General features: G+C 38.9%; 1 protein-coding gene and 1 long non-coding RNA gene across 3 annotated transcripts in view; one reads left to right on the top strand and one right to left on the bottom strand.

Moving 5' to 3' along the window:
- The window catches only part of FAP (fibroblast activation protein alpha), a 108,500-nt gene extending 97,236 nt beyond the window's left edge, over positions 1-11,264 (bottom strand). Inside the window, exons 1-2 of one of the 2 annotated variants that reach the window (XM_007523771.3) lie at positions 11,041-11,264; positions 10,632-10,716 (exon numbers count right to left, since the gene is read on the bottom strand). In XM_007523771.3, coding sequence (XP_007523833.2) covers positions 10,632-10,716; positions 11,041-11,046 — 91 coding nt within the window. In that variant the 5' untranslated portion in view covers positions 11,047-11,264. The remainder of the gene's footprint in view (positions 1-10,631; positions 10,717-11,040) is intronic. The other variant, XM_060177806.1, reaches the window with a different exon arrangement.
- A 97-nt stretch (positions 11,265-11,361) lies between these two features.
- LOC132534256 (uncharacterized) overlaps positions 11,362-27,625 on the top strand; it is a 39,366-nt gene continuing 23,102 nt past the window's right edge. Inside the window, exons 1-2 of the long non-coding RNA XR_009545948.1 lie at positions 11,362-11,520; positions 12,644-12,809. This is a non-coding gene — a long non-coding RNA (uncharacterized LOC132534256). The remainder of the gene's footprint in view (positions 11,521-12,643; positions 12,810-27,625) is intronic.

The following is a 27,625-nucleotide window of genomic DNA, read 5'->3' as shown; positions in this document are numbered from 1 at the left end:
TATTTGCATGACAATATTTAGGTGATAAACAATTCCATTTATTTTATTATTAATAGGCATATAGATTAATAGGGAACATAGATACTCTGTTTTCAGTGCACGTTTTAGTTGATTTAAGTGATACTTAAAGATAATTATTTATGCTACAAAACAACAATAAATTAAAACACATTAGCATTAGACTTTTCTCTGTGGAACAGAAATCAATTTGTGACTTATGTTAATCATCGCTACATTTTATTGTCTCTGATCCTTAAAACCTTGATTCTACATCCCTACTTTTAGCATTAAGACACACTTTTCTCAAGGCGTATCTATGACTAGATATTCTTGTATAAGTTGTTCACTTTGGAAATTAGAGACAGGTAAATTCCTCTGCATTATGAGAGTCATCTAAAGATTTGTATTATTTTCTAAATTATTCAGACGTTGGCAAAACCAAAAGAGGGTTTGCCAAGATTCAACTTCTGTGATTTTAAAATCCAAGTGCACATTAGAGAAATATAATCTGCAAGCTTAATTTATTTACAATCAACTCAAAAGCTCTTTTATGTTCATGAACTTTCTAAACCTTTTTCCCCAACCCTCTAGACTTCTCCATATTTCCTCCAAAAGAACTGAATAAATAAGCTCAAAACTCTTAAGATTTTTCAGGGAGTCTGTTTCACAGTTCTGAATGTTGATACTGGGAAAATTTCAAGTATTGAAATTATGTCACGGGAGTTGGGAGGCAGGGCAGTGGATGAAGCACACGTGATGCAAAGCACAAGGACCCGTATAAAGATCCTTGTTTGAGCCCCCAGTTCCCCACCTACAGGGAAGTCGCTTCATAAGAGGGGAAGGAGGTCTACAGGTGCCTTTCTCTCCCCCTCTCTATCTTTCCCTCCTCTCTCCATTTCTCTCTGTTGTATCCAACAACGATAACATCAATAACAACAATAATAACTACAACAACAATGAAAAAGAACAAGGGCAACTAAATGGAACATAAATAAATATAAAAAAAAATATATATATATATATATATATTCACATTTCCATTGAGGGTGTTTCATCTCTCACATACATTATTGGACAGTTTAGTGATTGCTGAAGTTATAATAGTAATAAAAGCAATATGATAATGATAATAAGAACAATAAGGGCCTGCCTAAAATGAAATCTAAATTATTTTTTTGTAAAAAATGTTGATTTGTTTGTTCTATCTAAATTATTTTTTGAAATTTTTATATTTATTGATTTTTCTCTTTTGTTGCCCTTGTTTTTTATTGTTGTTGTAATTATTATTGTTGTTGTTATTGATGTTGTCATAGTAAGATAGGACAAAGAGAAATGGAGAGAGAAGGGGAAGACAGGGCAAGAGAAAGACAGACACCTGAAGACCTGCTTCACTGCTTGTGAAGCGACTCCCCTGCAGGTGGGGAGCCGGGAGCTCGAACCGGTATCCTTACGCTAGTCCTTGTGCTTTGCTTCATGTGTGCTTTACCTGCTACACTACTGCAAGACTCCCTCTATCTATCTAAATTATTTATATTTTCAAATATTATCTTAATTAAGTTATATGTCACCATTTAAGCTAAGAAAGTGGTCAGTATGTATGTATATATATTTTTTCTATGTTAATTATCTACATAATTTTGACATTACATATATCAAATTTCTTTTGCATCCTTGACCTTTACCCCAACCTTTCCGATTTCAGGGTCTTTGTACCCTTTTCTGCATAGCAGATTTGTCCTCCTTGTTAAGACATCCTATGATCACAGTTTAACTACAGTCTCAGAGAAAACTTCATTGACTACCTTTATTATGGACTGAATCTCCTCCTTCTAACTTATGTCTCAAATTTACAAACTAATGTGCTAACACTCAGTGTGACTTTGTTTAGAAATAGAGAGGTATTTAAGGTTATATAAAATCATAATGACAAAGTCCTAGTCCAATATACCTGGTGCCCTAAAATGAGGGGTGAGACACTGAGAGTGAACATGTACACAGAATAAAAAAAAAAGTAGGGAACTGGAGGCTGGGTGGCTGGGTGATGGTGCACTGGGTTAAGAGCACATAGTTATTAGTGTAAGGACCTGTACAAGGATCCGGGTTCGAGTCCCTGGCTCACCACCTGCAGAGAGGTTGTTTCACAAGGGATGAAGCAGGTCTACAGATGTCCATCTTTCTCTCTCCCTCTCTATCTACCCCTCTCCTCTCAATTTCTCTCAGTCCTGTCCAATAAAAGTAAAGCAATGGCCACCAGGAGTGGTGGATTTGTAATTCCGGTACCAAGATCCAGCAATAACTTCGGAGGCAAGAAAAAAGAAAAAAGAAAAAGAAAACGTGAGGACACAATAAAGAGGCAGTCTTCTACAAGTCTACGAGAGAGAGAGAAAGAGAGGAAGAGAGAAACAGAGAATCACTCTAGAAGCACATAGATAGGGTGCATCACACTTGGCACATTATGGATTTCAGCTGAATGTTCAAGCCATTACAGCTTTCCTTGGGCCTGTGGTCACGTTTATTCTTTTAAGTTGTAAAGACATTGAGAAGGAGATGGCTTTGCTCCAGAGACCACATACGTCTACACTTTGATCTTGGATCTTGTATTTCCACACTTCACTACTATGAGAAAAAAATAATTTTTTTTCTATGTCACTCAATCAGTGTTATTTTATGATGGCAGTCCCTGATATCTACCACTGTACTTATTTGACTATTCTCCTTAAGAATTTGAAATACTGTATTAACTTTGTTTTTTTAATCAGACTATCTTTAGTTAAGGGTAAGCATCTTGCCATTTACACCTTAGAACAGTTCCCGGTATTTGAAAGGTGCTCAACAAACACTTATAGGGCAAATCACTAAGGTCTAGGACACACAGTGGCCTGGGCATTAGCCATAAGATGTTGATCTCAATTGTTTATTCAATAGATTTCTATTTTAATCCCAGAAAGAATTCTATGCTTCCTTCAGTTCAAAGTTTAAAAATCCATATGTGTTGTATGCTTTACATTGGGTTCTAGTTCTCCCCTGCCAAGAGAATTAGATCAGTCCTGTTATTTCGCGGGCCTCTTGGCCCCGGCCCTAGGAACCCCGCCAGAGTTCCAGAGTGACAGAGTTCAGAGGGTTCCTGAGTTCCAGAGTGAGAGAGAGTGCTTGCGCCGCAGCAAAGAGACTGCAGAGTTCTGTTTGGTGATTAGTTTGTCTTAGTTTATGAATCGTTGTTCCTGAATAAAGAAATACAGCTTCCCTGCCCAGCCGTTGTCTCCATGTCTCTGTTACCCACCCGTGAAGCTAGCCCCACCGGCTAGAGCCCCCGAATTTTAACAACAAATGGTGCCCACGTGGACCTAACCTGCGCATCTCTCAGATAAGTAAAGACAATTTGGCTACCTATGCACTATGGCCTCTCTTCTGCTTGTGAAGAGATATCCAAAGGCCTCTGCTCTTTCTTCACGAGACTGTTTTGCTGTTTCTGGAACATTTATCTCTGGACCACTCTGTGGTTTCCACTCGCTCGGGTGAACTCAGAACAGCCAACGGGAATAGCCAGCGGGCAAGAGGCGAGGCGCGGAGCTGGTTTCCACCTGGTTAAACAGCCAGCCAGCCAGCTGCGCCCAGACAACCCCGCGCCTGCAGCCCCGCAGCCCCGCAGCCCCGCAGCCCGCAGGATGCCGACGCCAGCACACAAGACCCGCAAGAGCCCGATGCCAACACGCAAGAGCCCGAGGCCAGCCCACAGGAGCTGGCTCTCCACCGCGTGGCGCAGGGCACTGGACGCGTGATCCCTCCACGCTGCTCAGCCACTGCGAGCAGGGCAGCAGACATGGCAGGGCCATGGGGCAGGGCCACGGTGGCCTATCATGGCCGCCACTCCTGGGCACCTAAGCCCACGCCTTTTACAATGCTGGCCCGCCTGCCCTCTTTCTATAAATTCTGGAACAATCCCGGACCTCCTGGACCCCCGGACTCCCTGCCGAAACTGGGCACACGAGATCTCCAGCTGCTGGTCCGGTCTGAAGGCAGACAAGCTGGAGTACGCAGAGATTTGTGCAGAGATCGCAACCTGCAATTCCAAGAAGTAAAGCTGCACGGGAAGCCACCTCCAGATGGTGAACCCCCCCCCCCAACAACTAAGACAGTACGGATTTAAATTCGTGTTTAAAATGACATGTCTTCATAACAAAGGTTTCTCTCCTTGTATATTAATGACCATGTTTATGTGTATGTTTAAAGTTTGGTAAACAGTAACTTTAAGGCTAAATTCTTACTAGTCAAAGTTAAATGAAAAAGGTTTTCAACGTAATTCTCATAAAGATAAAATTAACTTACATTTAAAGTCTGAGGTAAAAATTAGTTAACAATCAATATATTTTAACTAAGTTGGTCTAAACAAAAGGTTAAATAGACTTGTTGATGTGTAAAACTCTCCATTACCTTCTCTATTAGAAATGGTAGATCGCACAATGGCTATGCTAATTATTCTCATGCCTGAGGTTTCCTTTCCTGAGTACAACGTGACTCCATCTTGAATGGGTGTAACAAAAGGTTAAAAGACGTTGTTGATATGTAAAAGTCTCAAGTTCCTTCTCTTTTAGAAATATGCTAATAACAAGTTTTGTTTCATAGTAAGTAAATTGCAGCCAGCTGCCTTTGGGACTCTAGGCCGTTCCCCACCCCCATACAAATGTCTGTCGAGACAGGTACGCCCCCCAGAGGCAAGAAATGTTTTTTTTTAAGCTGATAAAGTTTAGCCCACAGAGGCAGATATGGCCCCCTCAGGCCTTCCCTTAACAGCACGCTGGTTCTTGTTACTTGCTTACATATTTCTCCATGTTTGTGCCAGTTTCTTTTTTAAAAATGCCTGTATGATATATGTTTCTGTTCACCCCACACCCTGGATACTGTAGCCATTTAGTTAAAAGAAAAGGGGGAATTGTTGTATGCTTTACATTGGGTTCTAGTTCTCCCCCGCCAAGAGAATTAGATCAGTCCTGTTAATTTCGCAGGCCGCTTGGCCCCGCCCCTAGGAAACCCGCCAGAGTTCCAGAGTGACAGAGTTCAGAGGGTTCCTGAGTTCCAGGGTTCCTGAGTTGCAGAGGAAGAGAGAGTGCTTGTGCCACCGCAAAGAGACAGCAGAGTTCTGTTTGGTGATTAGTTTGTCTTAGTTTATGAATCGTTGTTCCTGAATAAAGAAATACAGCTTCCCTGCCCAGCCGTTGTCTCCGCGTCTCTGTTACCCGCCCGTGAAGCTAGCCCCGCCGGCTAGAGCCGCCGAATTTTAACAACAAATGGCGCCCACGTGGACCTAACCTGCGCATCTCTCAGATAAGTAAAGACAATTTGGCTACCTATGCACTATGGCCTTCTCTTCTGCTTGTGAAGAGATCTCCAAAGGCCATAAGATGCTGATCTCAATTGTTTATTCAATAGATTTCTATTTTAATCCCAGAAAGAATTCTATGCTTCCTTCAGTTCAAGGTTTAAAAATCCATATGTTTATAGGAATCAGGCAGGTATTACAAACAAATATAGTATCTTACAAAATAATGGAATAGAGAGCATTGAGGCCTCTGGAAAGCTAGAGGAGCACTGCCCATCTGAAGACAACTACTTCTCAACCATCTGTCACCATGGGCCCAGTGTTACTAGATTTAACATTTATAGAGAAGCCAAAAATCTAAATCTTTATATGGAATATTCTGATTTTCAAAATTTGGCAACTATTGTAAATATGTATAGAAATTTCATGCCCCAAACAACAACAATAATGGGAAAAATGCTTAAAAATCATTAAGAGAACTTGGAGGAAAAGGAAATTAGAACAAGCGATTCTTTTCACAGAAAGGCAAGAAAACCACTGCTAGAGCAATTTATTATTTCTCTACACCATGCCACTCTTTCTCATCTTTCACTCAGCTTTATTCTGTCTCCAGTCTCTTCAACTGTATTTTTCCTTTTCCTTTCTTCTCTCCTGTTTCTTGGCCCAGAGTTGCCAATGTATTTGGATGAGTGTTTTACATACCAAAAGTTCTGGAAAAGTATTAACATTCTACTTTCAGAAGTAAAAATATTATTAATGAAATTAAAATATACCATTTATACAGGCTTAGTTGTCATCTTTGTGTGTGTGTGTGTGTGTGTGTATGTGTGTGTGTGTGTGTATTAGAGTAGAGAAATACACGTATACACACATGCACAGTGCTACCTATCACTTATTAAGTAGCTAGAAATTTTAGAAAAAATATTTGGGGATGTGACTCTGGGATAGAGTACTTCGTTTGTTATGAAGCCCAGGGTTCAAACTCAGCATACCAAAAATAAATTTGTATTAAGCAAAATAAAGAGGGGGCGGGCAGTGCTGCACTCAGTTAAAGTCACATATTGCCTTGCACAAGGACTGGGTTTAAGCCCCTGTTCCCCACCTGCAGGATGAGCACTTAGGAGAAGTGAAGTGAAGAAGGGATGCAAGTGTCTGTCTAGTTTTCTCTATCCCTCTCTAGACTACCCTCCCCTCTTAGTTTCTCTCTGTCATAGTCAATAAAATAGAAAAAAAAAAAAAGTAAAATGAAGGGAGGAAGAGAGAGAGAGAGAGAGAGAAAAGTTAAAAAGAAAAAAATGATCTCCAGGAGCAGGGGGTTTATAGTGCTGGCACCAGGCCCCAGCAATAATCACGGTGGCAAAAGAAAAAGAAAAAAAAAAGAATGAGTGCAAAAATTTTGGAAACATAATGACTAATATTTATTGAATGCTATCTCAGTTTCATATAGAATTCTATGCCGAACAGAATTTATAGAGATAGCTCACGCATTTCTTTTCATAGAAGTCATATTTCAAAACTATAAATCATGAAACTAAATAAATAAAATTTACTTGTGAAATTCTGGATCATTTGTCACTTTCTAATTCTACTTTTTCCTCTCTGCTATTTACTATTTTTACTTTTTCCTTCTATAAATCTGAATAAAGAGTATCTTTGTACTTCTTTGGACTTGGACAAAGAAGAAAAAGGTAGGGAGCTAAGTTTCCATCTTGGCCTTGTTTTATCTTTACATAGGAAGGGGTGATGTTTGGGGGAAAAAATAAAGTCAGGAGAAAATGAATTAGTTGAAAGAGGATATACTGAGGCTAGAAAAGCACCTATTAAAACTCAAGGGCAGAAATCATTTCTTTTTCTTATGTAGGGAAAATTAAAATAAAAAATTTTAAAGCTTCAACTTGTTGTTTTCATTATTATGTGACTGCGCTAAATTAACCTTTTCATTTCACCACTACATTTTTCTGTTTCCTTTTGAAATCCTGATTATTTCTTCCAAGTTCTTTTAATCTTTAGGTGAGTGTTTCTGGAACTCTCTCTCTTCTTGGAAAAGTATTCTTTTTCTTATTTTATTTAGACCTGGAAGGAAATGACAGAAGCCTTTATAGTACATTGGTTATGATGAACATGTAGCCTATATTGGATTATTACCCTGTCTTAAAGAGGGACATCTAGACTGCTGCATATTTGCTGCTTAACTAAATGACAGCAATTAATCAATTAATATTGATTAATTAAGCAATTAATATTAATTCACTTATCTGTAAATAAGTGAATTAATATTTATTTTTAAAAATATTTATTTATTCCCTTTTGTTGCCCTTGTTTTTTTATTGTTGTAGTTATTGTTGTTAATGTCATCACTGTCGGATAGGACAGAGAGAAACGGAGAGAGGAGGGCAAGGCAGAGGGGGAGAGAAAGACACTGCAGACCTGCTTCACTGCTTGTGAAGAGACGCCCCTGCAGGTGGGGAGCCAGGGGCTCGAACTGGGATTTTTAAGCTGGTCCTTGCACTTTGCGCCACCTATGCTTAACCCGCTGTGCTACCGCCAGACTCCCTTTAATTAATATTTCTTAAGTGAATCTTTAAGTTTCTGAAAGGAATACTGTTGTTATACTGGCACACAAATCTACAGCTAAGGATATGAGAACACCACAGGACAATATGAAGCAACAGAATTTCTGAGGAAGTATGAGAAGAAGGCTAAGTAGAAGAAGCTTACTTAGCTTTGATGTTTCTGTTTATTCCCATATTTTTTGCCATCTTTGTCCTTGCAACCTCAGGTCTTAGTCATATCAGATACTAGGGTGATGCGAGAGTGGAAAGGTACATGAAGTTCCAACCTGGTAATGATGTGAGAGTGCAAGTCCAAGGACACATCTCAAGTCAGGCTTACCTCTATCATTGATTTGAGAGGAGAGGGACTTTATCCAGGTTCTGCTTAGGAAAGTAAGGGGAATGTTAGAGCTGTGTATAATTTTCAAATGACATTTGAGAAATCCTTCGGCAAATTTAAGACAGAAATAACAGGATTACAGAAAAATACATATGTAGTTCTCATCTTTGCTGTGGTTTTTCTGTTTCTGAGTAATTTGTTTAAATTTAACTTAAAGATAGATTGACTATTTTACTTTATCAGAAAAATCACTTTGCTCTGAGAATTATCCTGTTTGAGATGGAAAATTATACTACAAATGGCAAGGACTTTTATAACATAAATGGATGTGTACACTATGTTTGTCTACACTTGGGAAGAGAATAAGATTTGGGGTTATATATAATTGCAAAAATATCAGTGTGTGTTTATATATTTCCTTATATGTGTCTTAGTAAACAACTATGCATTTCTTACAATTATGAGTCAAATTTCATTCTTGTCTCTGGTCACTGAGATGGCTTTACAATAAAATCCATAAGCTTTTGTACAACATAAAATGATTTGTTTATTATTTTATTTGTAGGATAGAGAGAAATTGAGAGAAGAAAGACAGAGAAAGAGAGAGAGAGAGAAAGCGAGAGAGAGAGATGCCTGCAGCACTGCTTTACCACACTTGAAGCTTCTTCCCTGCAGGTGGAGGCAGGACTTTAACCTAGGTCCTTGAACATGGGGCACCTAATTCAGTGCACCGCTGCTCAACCCTGCTTTCATAATTTGTATTTATGAGGAAGCAACATGCAAATTTTTTAAGTGCTGGTAAATTCTTTCAAAATTAGAAATGAATGTTGAATGGATTAGTAGTCAATGTGTCAATAGTGCCTAATCTACTACCTGACAGTTATTCTGAGGAAAATATTTCCCAAAACTGTAAAGGTAGGAGGATAATTAACAAATACTAAAAAAAATAAGAATGCACACAACACATTTCAATAGCCCAGGAAAAATCATGTATTAGAAGGAAATGAGAGACAGGATTGAAGATTCCAAAGATTCTGAAGGGAACAATTACATTGCCTTCAACTTATTGGTTAACCACTTCATTGTAATTTTGTTAAAATCCCAGTAAGTTTTAATTTTTCAAAATATGTTTTCATATTTTATATTTCCTCAACTTTTGAATTTTGATTGAGGTAATGTTGGCTTACAAATCTTCATGCTTTGGAATACAATTTCATACATCTTCTTGACCTACAGCATGTCTACCACAACCAAAGTACCAATGACTCTCCATTCAAGTCTGTCTGAGCCCTTCCACACTGATAACCCATACTCCCCTTCCACTTTTGGCCACCCCAAATGTGCAGTCATCATCTAAGAGCTTGTTTCTTTTTGAATTTTTTCTTTATGTCTCACAAATATTGTCCTTTTAAGTGATTTCACTTCACATAATCCTCTCCAGTTTCATTCATTTATATTAATATTTTTAAAGCAACAAGTCATTCAGACTCATACACTCTTTAGTTAAAGGCTTGTCATTGATCTCTTTTGTTATCAGTCAATTTTTAAGCATGGACATTTCCATCTTTGCTAGCATAAATTTTTAGTAACTGTGGTTACAAACTTTATCCCTTACCCTAGATGCAAGCAAGAAAATCTACTAGTATTGCACTTTTGTTTGCCGTTTTAGACTTGACTATCTCTATATAGCTTCTTAGAAAACTAGTCCCATCATTTCAATGAATTATTTATTATCTTAATTGAAATTCAAGCCAATCCAAATAATGCACAGTATCGTCAAACTTCAAGCAATATGAAATCAGTTTTAATTTCCTAAGCTTTTAAAAAAACAACCCATTTGTCAATCATCATAACACTTGTTTAATAATATTTAGTATTCTAGTTTTATTGTCCATTGTTACTGCATTGAGAAATACAATTTCACTTTTTCCTGTACATTTATTCCCATCTTCTATTTTTCACTGCCTCCCTAACTTTTTGGACTCAATAAAAACTTCTTGAGTTCTAACTTTTCTTTTCTTACTCATCTTTATTTTTTCATGTGGCAAACCAGTAATGAAAAGCAGTGATAGTTAATACACACACACACACACACACACACACACACACACACACACACATGTATATATATATTCTTTAAAGGCCTTTCAAATTTTGTAATTTAACACATTTTAGTGGGATGTGGGGTGATAAAGAATAGTGCTTAGGATTTTTCTATTGCTGAAGTAGCATCATAAGTCTCTTCTTTCCCTTGTTTTAAATTCCTTAGTATTTCTGATTGCAAAACTATGTATCTTGGGATACATTGGGACATCTTCTTAGAAATAAGACTTACTTTTGAAAACAATTACTTAAACATTCAATCACTTGTGGCCATTTACAGTGCATTTTTCAAGTTTTTCTAGACAGAGAAAATTCTTACCTTTTGAAGGACGCAAGACAAGACACATCACCAATAAAGCAAGCACAGCAGAGATAGAAATTCCAAAAACAATTTTTTGCCATGTCTACATAAAGGAAAGAAAATTTGATATAAACACAGTATCTGCTAAAGAATAGAAATGGCAAGCTTTTGTTTACACCTTAGTCTTATTTCTCCTTACTCACAAAGGTTTTGATTGTATTCCACTCATCTGGTTAAAATTGCTGGACTTTTTCCAATTTTGCAAGAACAAATCTTTCTATAGTATATTTAGAACAATTTTCTCATCCCAGCCCATTCTGGGAAGTAAATACTTATTTAAAACCCTTACCTTCTAAAGAGAAAATTCTGATCGCACTCAATTCAGTAAGTTCATTCTTTAGTAATACCTGGGACTTCATATACTAACCTTCATTTTTCCAGATGTCTTTAAAAGTTAGCTAATTCTGACTTCAGAACTTGGGTCACTGGATCTGTGAAAACTGTTGAAAAGAAGCAAGTCTGTTTTCTCAGTTGGAAGCTGAAGCTAGGACAAGTTTTTTTTTTTAATTTTTTTTTTCTTTCCACGGACTTTTGAATACTGTGCCAAATTTCAAAAGATTTCTGTAAAATTGAAAACAGATTTTAGGGGCGTTCTTGGCCTTGAACTGAACTGTGAGAAGCTCAGGGGAGGTTTTATAGCCTTCTCATCCTTATAAATTCTACACCAACATCTGCTAATGCAGAGATTTTTGCTTATTCACTATTATTTTTGTTTTTACAAATTCAGGTTTATACTTCATTTTGTTCTAGAAATCACTCATGTATCTGTTTTGTAAGCTACTAGCTTTTGTACAGCCTTGCTGTACTTGCAACCAGAAGAAGAATTTATTATAATGCAGATTTCCAGGTATGTATAATATACATCTCTCTAATTTTTAGTGGAAAGGAGAAAATTAAATTCACATACAATTTTGTACCACATAACTACTTTTTCTTCCTCTGGGAGATTATGAGGTACTGTAGACAGAAATGTTTTTCTTTCTGCACGGTTTCTTTGTCCATATAGCACCATATGCACATTCAGTAAATACAGAAGTTTAAAAATTCAACTGTCTAAGCCCATGCCTGCTTTACTAAAAGAAATAAAATGCCATCTGGTGAAATTTATTATGGGTTAGGTGTGTATGCACAGGCCAGAAATATGGAAGGATTAGTAAGAATAATTTACTAGCAGACCTTAGGAAGAATGGAAGTAGCTGTATAAAAGTGATATTTTTGCTTCCCTCTCATTATCTTTGAAGGGAATAGAACACCTTGTAATTTATAAATATATATATATATATATATATATATTGAAAAAACAAGTAAGTCTATGTAAAATTTCATCTTGGCTAAATCTACATAGCTCCAAAGCAAGTAGACAATGTAATAGATCAGTAAAATGGTTGACTGAAGAATTCTTAAAAATACACACACATATGAAAGGTAGCTTTTTTTCTTTCCCTCAGTTCTGGCTGGATCAATGGAATTCTGGGTTTCACATAAACACAACCACTAATGTATTATATTTTAACCCTTCCACTAATGGTTTTCTGCTTTGGAAGATTTTTAATGTTCAAAACCAGATTAAGACAATTTCGTGATGACTTCTCATGGATTGCTCATGAAAAGTAATAAGTAAACATCACAGGAATCTATTGTTTGCTTTAGTCAACTGGTCCAACTACTATTGGAGGCTTTCTCCAGTAAAGAGGAGGACAGTGACTTGTCAACTTACCCTCAGACGTTCTCCAGACACTTCTCTCTGAATCTCAGTCTTAGGAAAACTTTGTTAAGGATAAATGAGTCACTAAGTACTTACTGGCAGGGAAATACAGCTGCAGGGAAATACAGCTACAGGGTTTCAAAAGAGTTCTGCTCCTCTGAGATTGTGAGGCTAATTCTTTATAAATTGAATCAGTTATTAAACATTATATATAAACAGAATCAATCACTAAGCACAATATCAAAGTTATGTTATGTTCTTGTAGGCATCTCTATGTGATTATGAAATCTAAATGTCCAAGAAGAAAGTTTTCACTCAGACTCCAAATGAACTGTTCCTGCATAGTCCTCTGAGACTGATGGCCTTCTTTGGAATTATACAGCGTGTTCTCAAAAATTCTTCCTCAGCATGCCAAAGTCCCAAGTTCACAAGTAAGTTTTCAGTGGGTTGTTTCCAAAATTTTATGTTTAAAGAGAAAGTGACCTTAGTAAATGATCAGGGTGTCTATGGCCATACCACTCTGAACAAGCCCAATCTCATCTGATCCCAAAGTAAATGATTAGGGTATAATTAACATAAACACAATTTGCTTTAGCAATTAAAAAGGGGTTGACATGTGACATGTTTGAGTACCATATAGGATTGCAGCTTAGATTAAACGTTCATGAGAGACTCATTTGACAGGTTCTGTGAAGGAAAAATTTAAGTGTAACTATTAGTGAGAAGGGAAAAAGTACAAGACCAAAACTTGTTTATTTAGTTTAGCTTTTTCTCCCATTTGGAAGATTAGGTTTTTCAACCTGAAACTTCTGGAAAACTCTCAGTGGTTCAAATTCTTTTTAAAAAAAAATGTATTTATAAAATGAAAATATTGACAAAACCAGAGGATAAGAGGGGTATGATTCTATACATTTCCCACCACTAGAGCTTTGTATCCCATCCTGTTGGTATGCTTCTGGATTCTGCTTGTGAGACCTTCTGTTTTTATCATCACATTGGGTTCGCTTGTGTTGCTTGTGATGTGTTCTGTTTGCATGTCCACTGTTGGCTGGGCACCCCCCTGCCTTCAGGACATTGGTTTGGTCTCCACACCCCCCCCCCCCGCCTCCAGGACATTTGGTTTAGTCCTCGCTGGTTCGTGCTTTTTCCTTCTCCCCACCCCCTGTCATACGTATTTCCTTTCTTCCTGACTCTTCCGCAGGAGGAGAGAGATGCAGGACAGAATTATGTTGTGATTAGAAGAGATTAGTTTTTTGAACCGCATCCTTGCTCGTCAATAAAGAGATACTGCTTCTCAGCTCAGCCATGAGTCCCTGGTGGTCTCTGTCTCCGGCCCGCAAAGCCAGTCCGGCACCATCCTGTCTCTTGAAAGCTTTCCTATCCTTATTTTATTTTTTTATTATATTTATTTATTTAGTTAGTTAGTTATTGGATACAGACAGCCAGAAGTTGAGAGGAAGGGGGAGACAGAGGAGGAAACAGACAGAGAGACACCTGCAGCACTACTTCACCACTTGCAGTTTTCTCTCTGCAGGTGGGGACCAGGGGCTCAAACCCATGTCCTTGTGCACTGTAACATGAGTTCAACCATGTGTGCCACCTCAAGATCCCAAAGACTTTCTATTCTTTATCCCTCTGGCAACATGGACTCAGGATCATTATAGGGTGCAGAAAGTGGAAGGTCTGGCTTCTGTAATTGTTTCTCCACTGAATATGGGTGTTGGCAGGTCAATCCACACTCCCAGCCTGTCTCTCTCTTTCCCTAGTGGGGCAGGGCACTAGGTGGGGGAGGTAGGGTTCCAGGACACTTTGGTGAGGTCATCTGCCCAGGGTAGTCAGGTTGGTGTCATCGTAGCATCTGGAACCTGGTGACTGAAAAATCATTAAGATATAAAGCAAAACAAATTAGTGAACAATCAGGAACCTAAAGGTAAGGATATAGCAGCTGCTATTTGGAACCTCCATTTTAGAAAAAACTAATAGGTGTATTTTAGGTATATTCTAAGGAGACCATGACTTTACTAATTTTTGCCTGAGCCTAACAGGTAACATGCAGGTGGACCCAAGGTATTTTCTGGGGAGATGGTGTCAGAATTGGATATAGGACTAGAAAGCTGGATCAGGGAAGAGAGTAAGTAGTTTCCAAATATGGGAAAAGTATATAAATATTATTAACTGTAAACTGCATCAATTTGATCTGGGGCCCATATTTGTCTCAGTAGCCTGTGTTACCTCTGCATTCTTGTAGGTCTGAGCTTTCATTCTGTGGTCATAGCTAGGAACATTCTAGGCTGCACTAATTTCAGGATTCATCATCCTTGAGTGGTAAAGTATGTTGGCCCAACATACCTTCAGAGAATGGGACTGTCCTTACCATTGTTGACCCTCATAGAGTGCAAGGTCCTATATGTTGAAACTTTAACTTAAAGGGGTTAATTAGAGATTTGGCAATTAAGAATTCACAGCGGGGAGCTGAGAACAGGTTTAAACAATAGAAGGTTTTATTAGGGTGAAACAGATAAAAGGCAAAATAAGCAATTATCATCAGGAGTTAAGAGTACGGTAGGTCCATAAAGTCTAAGTATAGTTATCAAAAGTTTAGTCCCACAAGATAAACAATTATCAGCTGAGGTAAAGGTTGTTGATTACTGAAGGAGTCTTATAGAGTTTACCAGCTACCAGTCACACATGTTCAGTTCTCAGAAGAAGCGGCCATGGAGGATACCTGGAGCACCTCCTCCAAGATGCTTCTGACCAGGAGAAGAAGCAGTAGCCAAAGAGAGAGGCCTGCTCCAAGTCCGTACCTTTTTATTTATTTATTTATTTATAAAAAGGAAACACTGACAAAACCATAGGATAAGAGGGGTACAACTCCACACAATTCCCATCACCAAAACTCCATATCCCATCGCCTCCCTTTATAGCTTTCCTATTCTTTAACCCTGTAGGATTATGGACCCAAGGTCATTATGGGGTGCAGAAAGTGGAAGGTTTGGTTTCTGCAATTGCTTCCCGCTGAACAAGGGCATTGACAGGTCAATCCATATTCCCAGCCTGCCTCTCTCTTTCCCTAGTGGGCAGGGTTCTGGGGAGTCAGAGCTCCAGGACACATTGGTGGGGTTGTCTGTCCTGGGAAGTCTGGTCGGCATCATGCTAGCATCTGGTGGCTGAAAAGAGAGTTAACATACAAAGCCAAACAAATTGCTGATCAATCATGAACCTAAAGGATAGAAGAGTGCAGATGAAGAGTTGGGGGGGGGTCCTATGTTTTGTAGATAGATAGTAGGCGTATTTCAGTTATATTCCAAAGGGCCTGTGGCCATACTAGTTTTCTTTCTTTCTTTCTTTTTCCCTGAGCCTGAAATCTGATATGCAGGTGGATCCAAGTTATTGTCTGTGGAGATGATGTCATGGAAAAAGGACCAGAAAGCTGGATCAGGGAAGAGAGTAGCTCCCAAATATGGGGAAGTTGTATAAATATTGTTGACTGCAAACCCCATGTATCTGATCTGATCTGATCTGGGGCCCATATTCAGCTTAGGAGCCTATGCCTTTTATACATTCCCTTCTCCACATGTTTCCCCCAAAGGCTGGCGTCATTCGTATGCTAATATTTCCAAACTCCTGTTGGGGTCACAACACTGTAGGGGCCCACAATGTTGTTCCTGATGGAGTTGACCAATAATAGTGGAGACAGGGATCTGTTAGAGGGATCATGTCTGTGTGGGAATCCCAGGATTCCATGACTAGGGCTGGTTTAAACTCTTTTAAGTAAAAATGGGACTAGGGAGGCTGGGAGACAGCTTATCTGGTAGAACACAAACTTTACCATTCACAGATATTCAGGCTCAAGGCCCCACTCAACACATAGAAACTTCATGCAAAGGGAAGTTTCACAAGTGGTATAGCAGTGCTGCCTCATCACTCACTGCTTCTATCTCCCTCACTGTCTTTTACTATCTATCTGGAAAAAAGAAGAAAAGAGAAAACTCCACTGGGAATAGTGGGATCATGCTGGTATAAAGCCATGGCAAAATCCTGGTGGCAATAAATAGGAAGAGAAAAATGAGACTGACTAGAAATAAAGACATCAAAATTTTTCATTGATTTTATGGGTCAGGAACTATTGTCCATCCTATTTGAGGTAGAACTTAAGTGTGCTCCATTTATTTTTTTTTAATTTACTTATTCCGTTTTTTTGCCTTGTTGTTTTATTGTTGTAGTTATTATCGTTGTTGTTGGACAGGACAGAGAGAAATGGAGAGAGGAGGGGAAGACAGAGAGGGGGAGAGAAAGATAGACACCTACAGACCTGCCTCACTGCCTGTGAAGCTGCCCCTGCAGGCGGGGAGCCGGGGGCTCGAACCGGGATCCTTTTGTCAGTCCTTGTGCTTTGCGCCATGTGCGCTTAACCCACTGTGCTACCACGTGACTCCCCACATATTTGTTTCTTTTCCAATCATGAGAATGAGCCTAAAGATGAGTTTGTCCTTAGTAACCAAATGCTTCTGCTATATGTTGATTTCTGCATGAACCCAGGATCAGAAAGTACACATAGTACAAGTTTGTAATTTTTAATCCCAGTGTAATTTTTGTCAAGAATGGTACTTCTTTTCAGAAATTAACTATGTGTCTATTCAAATACTATGAAATAAGAGTGCTGGAAGAGTATACATTTGGTCTGTAAGGATTTAAAAGCAAGACTGGTGAGATACCATCATGGTTATGTAAAATATTTTCATGCAGGGCCAGGCGGTAGTGCAGCCAGTTAAGCGAACATGGTGCGAAGCACAAGGAATGGGGAAAGGATCTCGGTTCAAGTCCCCAGTTCCCCACCTGCAGGGGTGGGGATGAGGGTGAGGGTGGGGATGGGAGGTGGTCGCTAGCAAGCAGTGAAGCAAGTCTTCAGGTGTCTATCTTCCCCCTCCACCACCCACCCTGTCTTCCCTTCCTCTCTCGATTTCTCTCTGTCCTATCCAGCAACAATGACAACAATAGCAACAATAATAATAACAACAAAGGTAAAGAACAAGGGCAACAAAAGATATAAAATAGTCTCCAGAAGCAGTAGATTCATAGTGCAGGCACCGAGCCCTAGCAATAGACCTGAAGGCAAATTAATAAAGATAAATATTTATAAAAATATTTTTATGCCTGAGGCTCTGAAGTCCCAGATTCAATCCTCAGCACCACCAAAAGCCCAAATTGAGCAGTGTTCTGATTAAAAATAAATAAATAAATAAATATGCAAATAAATAAATATTAAAGAGCATTTGTTTTCTCCATGGTTTTCCCTAGGGCTTTGTGCCTGCATGATTCCATTTTTAATACACACAGTTATTGGTTGTTTTTTTTTTTTTTTTGGACAAAACATCAGAAAGCAGAGGAGAAATAGCTGGAGAGAAGACAAGATAACACAGTACTATAAAAATAAGGGTAATAATTAAGATAGTAAAAGCACAAAACATTTTCCCAAGAAGTAAAATATAAAGTTTAATTTGGAATCTCTCTATGTTCTGGTAAACCTATTAGGTGAAATGATATAACCAAAATTCTTAATTTACTGACATCTCTCTAGAACTATTTAGTAATAGCAGTTGTACGTCTGCCAAGAAATGATTTTGATTTAGACTTTTTTCCTAGAAAACATATTCAGCTATATATTATACATTCATTCTTAGCCAAAAGGCTGAGAAGCTATAAGCTATCATACTAGAGTGTGATATAAAACTTCTGAAAGGATATACAAGGATATAATCTTTTTAGTAGGAGATAGGAAGATAAAGAGGGACACATTTCTTAAGCAAAAGTTAAAACAAATTATTTAAGGACAAGCGGTAAGTAAGGGGTCTAAGGATTGGGGTGGAGCCAACATAGGACTTTCTACTTTTTTGTGTGTGTGTATATTTTAAGATATAGATTTGCTCCAGAAAATGCTACAAATGTCCACTTGATCCCTCAATTTCAATAAACATGTCTGTCCACAGTTATATACAAACTGCTTTAGTACACTCTTTTATTTAACTTACACTAAAACCCACTTTACTGAGTAGGAAATGAGGTTTAGAAAAGTCAAGTCACAGTAGGCAGGGCTATTGATCATCAGCAGTATATAACATCAGCAGGTTTCTCTCCTCTCCTCTCCTGGATCAACTAGGAATACCAAAGGAGACCACCTGGGACCGCAACAAGACAAGACTAGAAAGACTTCAGGAACCCACCAAATCACCAGTGAGTACAAACACATGTGGTTGATGGACAGAGAGAAGCCTAGGGAGAGATTAAGTGGCTAGTAACAGTCCGGTGGTTTACCAGTTGAGACATCACCTCCAGTATGATACATGAACAACAAAAAGACGACTGAGGGAAAAGATGACTCCCATAAGACTCACCAAATGCAATGGTGAGTTTCTACTGCTACTGCCCTCAGAATCTGCAGTGGCTGCAGAGAGGCCCTGTGCTGACACCAAGGGACAGAGAACTAACCAGGAAACTCAGGAGATCTACACATCTGTGGCATAGCAGTGGGGCTGTGAAAGCCTCTTTGCATAAACACTGGATTATCTCTGCCACACCCTGCTTTACCTCTTGGTCAGGAGTCAGTGATTAAGCTAAGAAGCCTACTTATAGTCTAAAAGCCCTCAGGCTCCCATAGCCTACAGGGTAGGAAAAGCACAAAACAGGCTTTTAAGCCACTGAGCTCCAAATCAGGGATTAAAATACTATTGAAACAACTTTTAACTTCCACAACTGTGAATCCTTTAATTACCTTACTTAGACACAAGTCAATCCAGGCAATAGTGATCAGTAATTTGAAAAGTACTGAGAGAGGGACCTCATAGCATAATATATAAAATGCTTAAACCAACAAGAAGAAATATTGGAGAAATGAACCAGGACAAGAGTCCAGATAAAAGCCCCGAAAGGGTGAAGCACAAAATAATGAGGTCAACATTCAAACACTAGCTAAGGAAATAATCACAGGAGTGAGTAAAGGGTTTGAAAGAATTGTCATCAGAAATGCAGAAACAACAAATGAGACTCTGGAAGAAAACACTAATTATCTCAATGTTATTAGAGAACTGAAAGCTGAAATAGCTGATCTAGGAACACAACTAGCTGAACAAGCCAAAACAGTATCACAACAGGGTAACAAAATAGATGAACTCCAGAAAACAGTAGAGGGGAGCAAGAATAGAATCCATGAGGCTGAAGACAGAATTAGCAAGATGGAGGACGAATTAGAGACAACTAACAAAGAAGTAAGAGATCTCAAAAAGAGATTAAGATTTACTGAAAACAACAACAGACACCTATGGGATGACTTCAAATGAAACAATATAAACATCACTGGCTTAGCAGAGGAAGAAAGAAAGGGAGAGGAAGAAAGCATTCTTCAGGCCATAAGAGCTGAAAACTTCTCTAGTCTAGACAACATCAAAGACATAAAGGTTCAAGAAGCCCAGAGGGTGTCAAACAGAATTAACCCAGACTTAAAGACACCAAGACATATCATATTTAAAATTGAAAGGAATAAGGATAAAGAAAGGATCCTGAAGGCTGCAAGAGAAAAAACAGTCACCTACAGAGGAAAACCCATAAGATTAGCAGCAGACTTCTCCACAAAAACACTACAGGCCAGAAGAGAATGGCACGATATCTGTCCAGTACTCTATGAGAAAGGCTCTCAACCAAGACTACTGTATCCTGCTAGACTGTCGTTCAGACTAGATGGAGGTATAAAACAGTCTCAGACAAGCAACAGTTGAAGGAATCAAATATCACCAAGCCTGCCCTGAAAGAAGTTCTGAAAGGCCTTGTATAAACAGTCACACCACCATAAATAGGCCATATATCAGAACATTCTAAAACCCTACAAGATGGCGTTAAAATATCTTCAATCTTTGATATCAATAAATGTCAGTGGCCTGAATTTACCTATTAAAAGACACAGAGTAGAAAGATGAATCAGAAAACACAACCCAATGATATGCTGTATACAGGAAACCCACCTAACTCAACAAGACAAACACAGACTCAAAGTGAAAGGATGGGAAACTATCATACAGGCCAGTGGCCCACAAAAAAGGGCAGGAACAGCTATTCTCATATCTGACACGATATACTTTAAAATAGATAAAATTAAAAAAGATAAGAATTGATACCACTTAATGCTCAGAGGTTCAGTCAGTCAAGAGGACTTAACAATTATTAACATCTGTGTACCCAATGAGAAGCCATCTAAATATATCAAACATCTACAGAAAGAACTACAGCAATATATTAACAGCAATACAGTCATAGTAGGGGACTACAACACCCCACTCTCTAAACTTGACATATCATCCAGGCAGAAAATCAATAAAGACATAAGGAAGCTAAATGAGGAGATAGATAAACTAGAACTATAGGACATTTTCAGAGTTATTCATCCCAAGAAACTGGAATATATATTTTACTCAAGTCCACATGGGTCATTCTGAAGGATAGACCATATGTTAGGCCACAAAGACAGCATCAGCCAATTCAAGAGTATTGAAATCATCCCAAGCATCTTCTCAGACCACAGTGGAATGAAACTAACACTTAACAACCAACAAAAGATGAGTAATAGTCCCAAAATGTAGAAGCTCAACAGTATACTACTTAACAACTACTGGTTCAAAGAGGAAATAAAGGAAGAAATCAAAATGTTTCGAGAGTTCAATAAAAATGAAGACACAAGCTATCAAAATATTTGGGACACAGCTAAGGCAGTATTGAGAGGGAAGTTCATAGCCATACAAGCACACATTAGGAAACAAGAAAGAAGCAAAAATAAATAGCCTAATTTCACATCTTAAAGACCTAGAAGAAGAAGAACAAAGGAACCCTAAAGCAAACAGAAGGACAGAAATCACTAAAGTTAGGGCAGAAATCAATAACATTGAAAATAAGAAACCATACAAAAGATCAACGAAAGTAAATGTTGGTTCTCCAAAGACTGAACAAAATCAACAAACCTTTAGCCAGACTCACAAAAAAAAAAAAAAAAGAAGAAGAAGACCCAAATAAATCTGATAGTAAATGAAAGAGGAGATATTGCAACAGACAGTGCAGAAATTCAACATAACATGGGAGGTCTATGAACAAGTATATGCCATCATGCTAGAGAACCTGAAAGAAATGGACGATTGCCTAGATACCTACCAACTTACAAAACTACGTAAAGAGGAAGTAGATAACATGAACAGGCCTATCACAACTAATGAAATTGAAACAGTTATCAAAAATCTTCCCAAAAATTAAAATCCTGGACCAGATGGCTTTACAAATGAATTCTAAAAAACTTTCAAAGAAGAACTAATACCTCTACTTGTAAAAGTCTTCCAGAAGATTGAAGACACTGGAATACTCCCTTCCAGCATCTATGAAGCCAACATCACTTTGTTACTAAAAGCAGACAAGGACACAACCAAAAAAGAAAACTACAGACCAATATCTCTGATGAACATAGATGCTAAAATACTGAACAAAATTCTAGCCAACAGGACACAGCAGTATATTAAAAAGATTGTTCATCATGACCAAGTGGGTTTTATCCCAGGGATGCAAGGTTGGTTTAATATACGTAAATAAATCAACGTGACCCACCACATCAATAAAAGCAAGAGCAAAAACCACATGGTCATATCACTAGATGCAGAGAAAGCTTTTGACAAAATGCAACACCCCTTTATGATCAAAACACTACAAAAAATGGGAATAGATGGAAAATTCCTGAAGATAGTGGATATATATATATATATATATATATATATATATATATATATATATATATATATATATAGCAAACCTACAGAAAACATCATACTCAATATTGAAAAACAAGAAGCATTTCCCCTCAGATTAGGTACTAGACAGGGCTGCCCACTATCACCATTACTATTCAACATAGTGTTAGAAGTTCTTGCCATAGCAATCAGGCAGGAGCAAGGAATTAAAGAAATACAGATCGTAAGAGAAGAAGTTAAACTCTCCCTATTTGCAGATGACATAATAATATACATAGAAAAACCTAAGGAATCCAGCAATTATCTTTTGGATATCATCAGGCAATACAGAAAGGTGTCAGATTACAAAATTAACATTCAAAAGTCAGTGGCATTCCTCTATGCAAACACTAAGTTAGAAGAAGTTGAAATTTAGAAAGCAATTCCTTTTACTATAGCAACAAAAACAATAAAATATCTAGGAATAAACCTAACTGAAGAAGTGAACAACTTGTATACTGAAAATTATGAGTCACTTTTCAAGGAAACTGAAAAAGACACAAGTGGAAAGATATTCCATGTTCATGGATTGGAAGAATTAACATCATCAAATTGAATATACTACCCAGAGCCACATACAAATGTAATGCTATCCCTATAAAGATCCCAAATACATTTTATTTATTTATTTATTTTAATTTATTTTTTATTTAAGAAAGGATACATTAACAACACCATAGGGTGTGAGGGGTACAACTCCACACAATTCCCACCACCCAGTCTCCATATCCCATCTGCTCCCCTGATAGCTTTCCCATTCTCTAGCCCTCTGGGAACATGGACCCAGGGTCGTTGTGGGTTGCGGAAGGTAGAAGGTCTATAATTGCTTCCCTACTGAACATGGACATTGACTGGTCGGTCCATACTCCCAGTCTGCCTCTCTCTTTCCCTAGTAGGGTGGGTCTCTGGGGAAGCGGAGCTCCAGGACGCATTGGTGGGTTCTTCAGTCCAGGGAAGCCTGGCCAGCATCCTGATGGCATCTGGAACCTCGTGGCTGAAAAGAGAGTTAACATACAAAGCCAAACAAGTTGTTGAGCAATCATGGACCCAAAGGTTGGAATAGTGGAGATGAAGTGTTGGGGGGGGGGTGCTACTCACTGTAAACTCTAGTGTACTTCTGCTTTCAGGTATATATTTTGCACTAGTTTATGGATATGTGTGAACATATGCTCTCTCTCACAGAAACTGGTGTATATCTAGGTTTTGGGACTTTGTTAGAAAGTGAACCACCTGGGATGGAATTAGAGAATACTATGAAAGGAAAGGTCTCACCCGAGTAATGAAGCTGAAGGGTAGTCATTTCACAGCTAAAGTCTCTGGACACAGTCTGAAGTGAAGCATGTTGAGGTGGCAATTGTTGCGTTGATTAGGTTGCGATCAGCAGATGCAATATTATTTGATATGAACTGGGAAAGGCATGCGGGAAAGTGGGCCCTATCCTAAGTTTCCAGGACTGGGGGAAATATAGGCTCTATAGTGGAAATGTGAGGTTCCTGCTGTCTTAGGGTTGAAAAAGACAATGAATAGTTAATGTTATCATCACATTATTGGTAATTGGGTTAACTTTGAAAAGTCCTTTTGTTAGGGTTTGCTGTATAGTACCCAGTATCTTGTATATAGCTGCGTGACCTGTTGCTTCTGATCTACTTGGTCTAGGCTTTTGAGAGAGTCCACATATCAAATACACAGCCTATATATTAAAAAGACTCAGTCTGTGTTTTAAAAACTTCAAGACATACAATCAATTTTCCCCATCTCATATTAATTAACTAGTGATTTATATGACTACACTTTAATAGGAGTGTACATAAACACCACTCCTACCAACGAAAGACTGTGTCCCATCTCACCCACACCCCCCACCCCCCACCGGCCCAGGAAGCAGCATGTCCACCCTCCCCCTCACCACAGGGTTTTTACTTTGGTGCCCTACTTTCAATTTAGTCAAATCCTGCTTTTAGTTTCCCTTTCTGATCTTCTTTCTCAACTTCTGATGATGAGTGGGATCATCCCATACTCTTCTTTATCTTTCTGACTTAGCACATAACATAATTCCTTCTAGCTCTATTCAAGATGGGTCAGAGAAGGTGGGTTCACTGTTCTTGATAGCTGTATAGTATTCCATTGTGTATATATACCACAGCTTTCTCAGCCACTCATCTGTTGTTGGGCACCTGGGTTGCTTCCAGGTCTTAGCTATTATGAATTGTGCTGCTATGAACATAGGAATACACACCTCTTTTTGGTTGGGTGTTATGGAGACCTTGGGGTATATCCCCAGGAGAGGAATTACTGGATCATATGGAAGGTCCATGTCTAGCCTTCTGAGAGTTTTCCAGACTGTTCTCCACAGAGGCTGTACCCACATTCCCACCAGCAATGTAAAAGGGTTCCTCTGTCCCCACAGCCTCTCCAGCCATTTGTTGCTACTGTTCTTTTTGATGTATGCCATTCTCACAGGAATGAAGTGGTATCTCAATGTTGTCTTAATTTACATTTCTCTGACAATCAGCGACCTGGAGCAGATTTTCTTTTTTTTCTTTTTATTTAATTAATTTATTTATTTAAGAAAGGAGACATTAACAAAATCATAGGATGGGGGGTACAACTCCACACAATTCCTGCTTCCCAATCTCCATATCCCACCCCCTCCCTAATAGATTTTCTATTCTCTATCCCTCTGGGAGCATGGACCCAGGGTCGTTGTGGGTTGCAGAAGGTGGGAGGTCTGGCTTCTGTAATTGTTTCCCCGCTGAACATGGGCGTTGACTGGTCAATCCATACTCCCAGTCTGCCTCTCTCTTTCCCTAGTAGGGTGAGTCTCTGGGGAAGCGGAGCTCTAGGACACATTGGTAGGGTCTTCTGTCCAGGGAAGCCTGGCCAGCATCCTGATAGCATCTGGAACCTTGTGGCTGAAAAGAGAGTTAACATACAAAGCCAAACATATTGTTGAGCAATCATGGACCCAAAGGTTGGAATAGTGGAGATGAAGTGTTGGGGGTGGGTACTCACTGCAGACTGTAGTGTACTACTGCTTTCAGGTATATATTTGCCCTAGTTTATGGATACGTGTGAACATATGCTCTATCCCCTGGAACCTGGTCTATATCTAGGTTTTGGGACTTTGTTAGGAAGTGAACCACCTGGGATGGAAGTAAAGAATACTATGAAAGGAAAGGTCTCACATGAGTGATGAAGCTGAAGGGTTGTTGTTCCACACCTGAAGTCTCTGGACACAGTCTGAAGTGAAGCATGCTGGGGTGGCACTTGCTGCGTTCATTAGGTTGCAATCAGTGGATGCAATATTATTTGATAAGAATTAGGAGAAGCATACGGGAAAGTGGGCCCTACCCTAGGGTCACAGGACTGGGGTAAGTTTAGACTCTATAGTGGAAATGTGAGGTTCCTCCTGTCTTAGGGTTCAAAAAGACAATGGATAGTTACTGTTATCATTACATTATTTGGTAATTGGGTTAATTTTGAAAAGTCCCTTTGTTAGACATACAATCAATTTTTACCCTCTCATATTAATTAAGTAGTGATTTATATGACTACAGTTTAATAGGTATGTACATAAACACCATTCCCATCACCAAAATATTGTGTCCCATCACTCCAACCAACCCCCACCCCCCCACTCACCCCCGGCCCAGGAAGCCACATGTCCACCCTCCTGCTTACCACAGGGTTTTTACTTTGTTGCCCTACTTTCAATGTAGTCAGATCCTGCCTTTAGTTTCCCTTTCTGATCTTCTTTCTCAACTTCTGCTGTTGAGTGGGATCATCCCATACTCATCTTTATCTTTCTGACTTAGCTCACTTAACACAATTCCTTCTAGCTCTGACCAAGATGGGTCAGAGAAGTTGAGTTCATTGTTCTTAGTAGCTGCATAGTATTCAATTGTGTATATATACCACAGCTTTCTCAGCCACTCATCTGTTGTTGGGCACCTGGGTTGCTTCCAGGTTTTAGCTATTATGAATTGTGCTGCTACGAACATAGGAGTACACACCTCTTTTTGGTTGGGTGTTATGGAGTCCTTGGGGTATATCCCCAGGAGAGGAATTACTGGGTCATGTGTCTAGCCTTGTGAGAATTCTCCAGACAGCTCACCACAGAGACTGGATCAATTTACGTTCCCACCAGCAGTGCAAAAGGATTCCTCTGTCCCTACAGCCTCCCCAGCATTTGCTGCTGCTGTCCTTTTTTATGTATGCCATTCTCACAGGAGTGAGGTGGTATCTCAATGTTGTCTTTATTTGCATCTCTCTGACAATCAGTGACCTGGAGCAGTTTTTCATAAGTTTGTTAGCTTTTTGGATCTCCTCTGGTGTGAATGTTCTGTCCATATCCTCTGCCCATTTTTGGATGGGGTTGTTTGCTTTTTTGATGCTAAGTTTGCTGAGCTCTTTGTATATTTTGGTGATTAGTTTCTTGTCTGATGTATGGCATGTGAATATCATCTCCCATTCTGTGAGGGATCTCTTTGTTTAATAGTTTCTTTGGCTGTGCAGAAGCTTTTCAATTTGATGTAGTCCCACTGGGTTGTTTTTGCTTTAGTCTTCCTGGCAATTGGGTTTGTTTCATCAAAGATGTCCTTGAAGTGTAGGTGGGAAAGTGTTTTACCAATGTTTTCCTCTAAGTATTTGATTGTTTCTGGTCTAACATCCAGGTCTTTGGTCCATTTGGAGTTCATTCTTGGCACAGGCGCTGCCATGCGAGCTGCTTGACAGGGTACCAGCTTCGCAGGAAGTTCAGCATGGCTGGACTCTCCAGGCCAAACTGAAACCATCTCGCCTTTTGTCATGATTAAGCTCTATGTGGTCTTAATAATATTTACCTATGGCCAGGCTCAGAGCCTGACCAAATGACAAAAATAATGACAAAGCCTGCACTGCACTCTGTAAGATTGAACAGAATGGAATAAGCAATTTTCAGTAATGCAGAATTTTTCAGGAGGTTCCAATAGGAAAAAAATGTTTTCCCCTTTATCTACACCACTTCCTTTAGTATTCCCCCTAAAATATAGAAAAAGATTGATGGTTCCAACAGTGGAGGGGCCACATTACAAAAATAATTAATGGAATGTTATGGTACCTGCCTAGATACAATGGGCCTTTTAATCTACTATCCACCACTATGCTCCCACCTCCTTATGCAGGAATAGTACACAAGAACCTAGGTCATATAGTGAGCATACACAGACGATGGATTCTAGCTGGAGAGTTTAACTTGAACAAAATAAAACAAGGCTCCTTGATCAAACAATGGAACAGATTTTATGAAAAATGGGCTGCTCAATTTGTTTAAGGCCCCTAGAAACATAACAAGCTTGAACTTTCTATAAACCATTGTCTTCTGATGCACAGGGCCAAAAGAATGGCATAAAAGGTAGTATATTAATCTTAATCAATAGGACATTTGCCTAGCACAC

Source organism: Erinaceus europaeus, chromosome 18 (assembly GCF_950295315.1).
Source record: "Erinaceus europaeus chromosome 18, mEriEur2.1, whole genome shotgun sequence".
Lineage (NCBI taxonomy): Eukaryota > Metazoa > Chordata > Mammalia > Eulipotyphla > Erinaceidae > Erinaceus > Erinaceus europaeus.
Note: the sequence above shows the minus strand (reverse complement) of the source record. Positions and strands in the feature narration are given on the sequence as shown.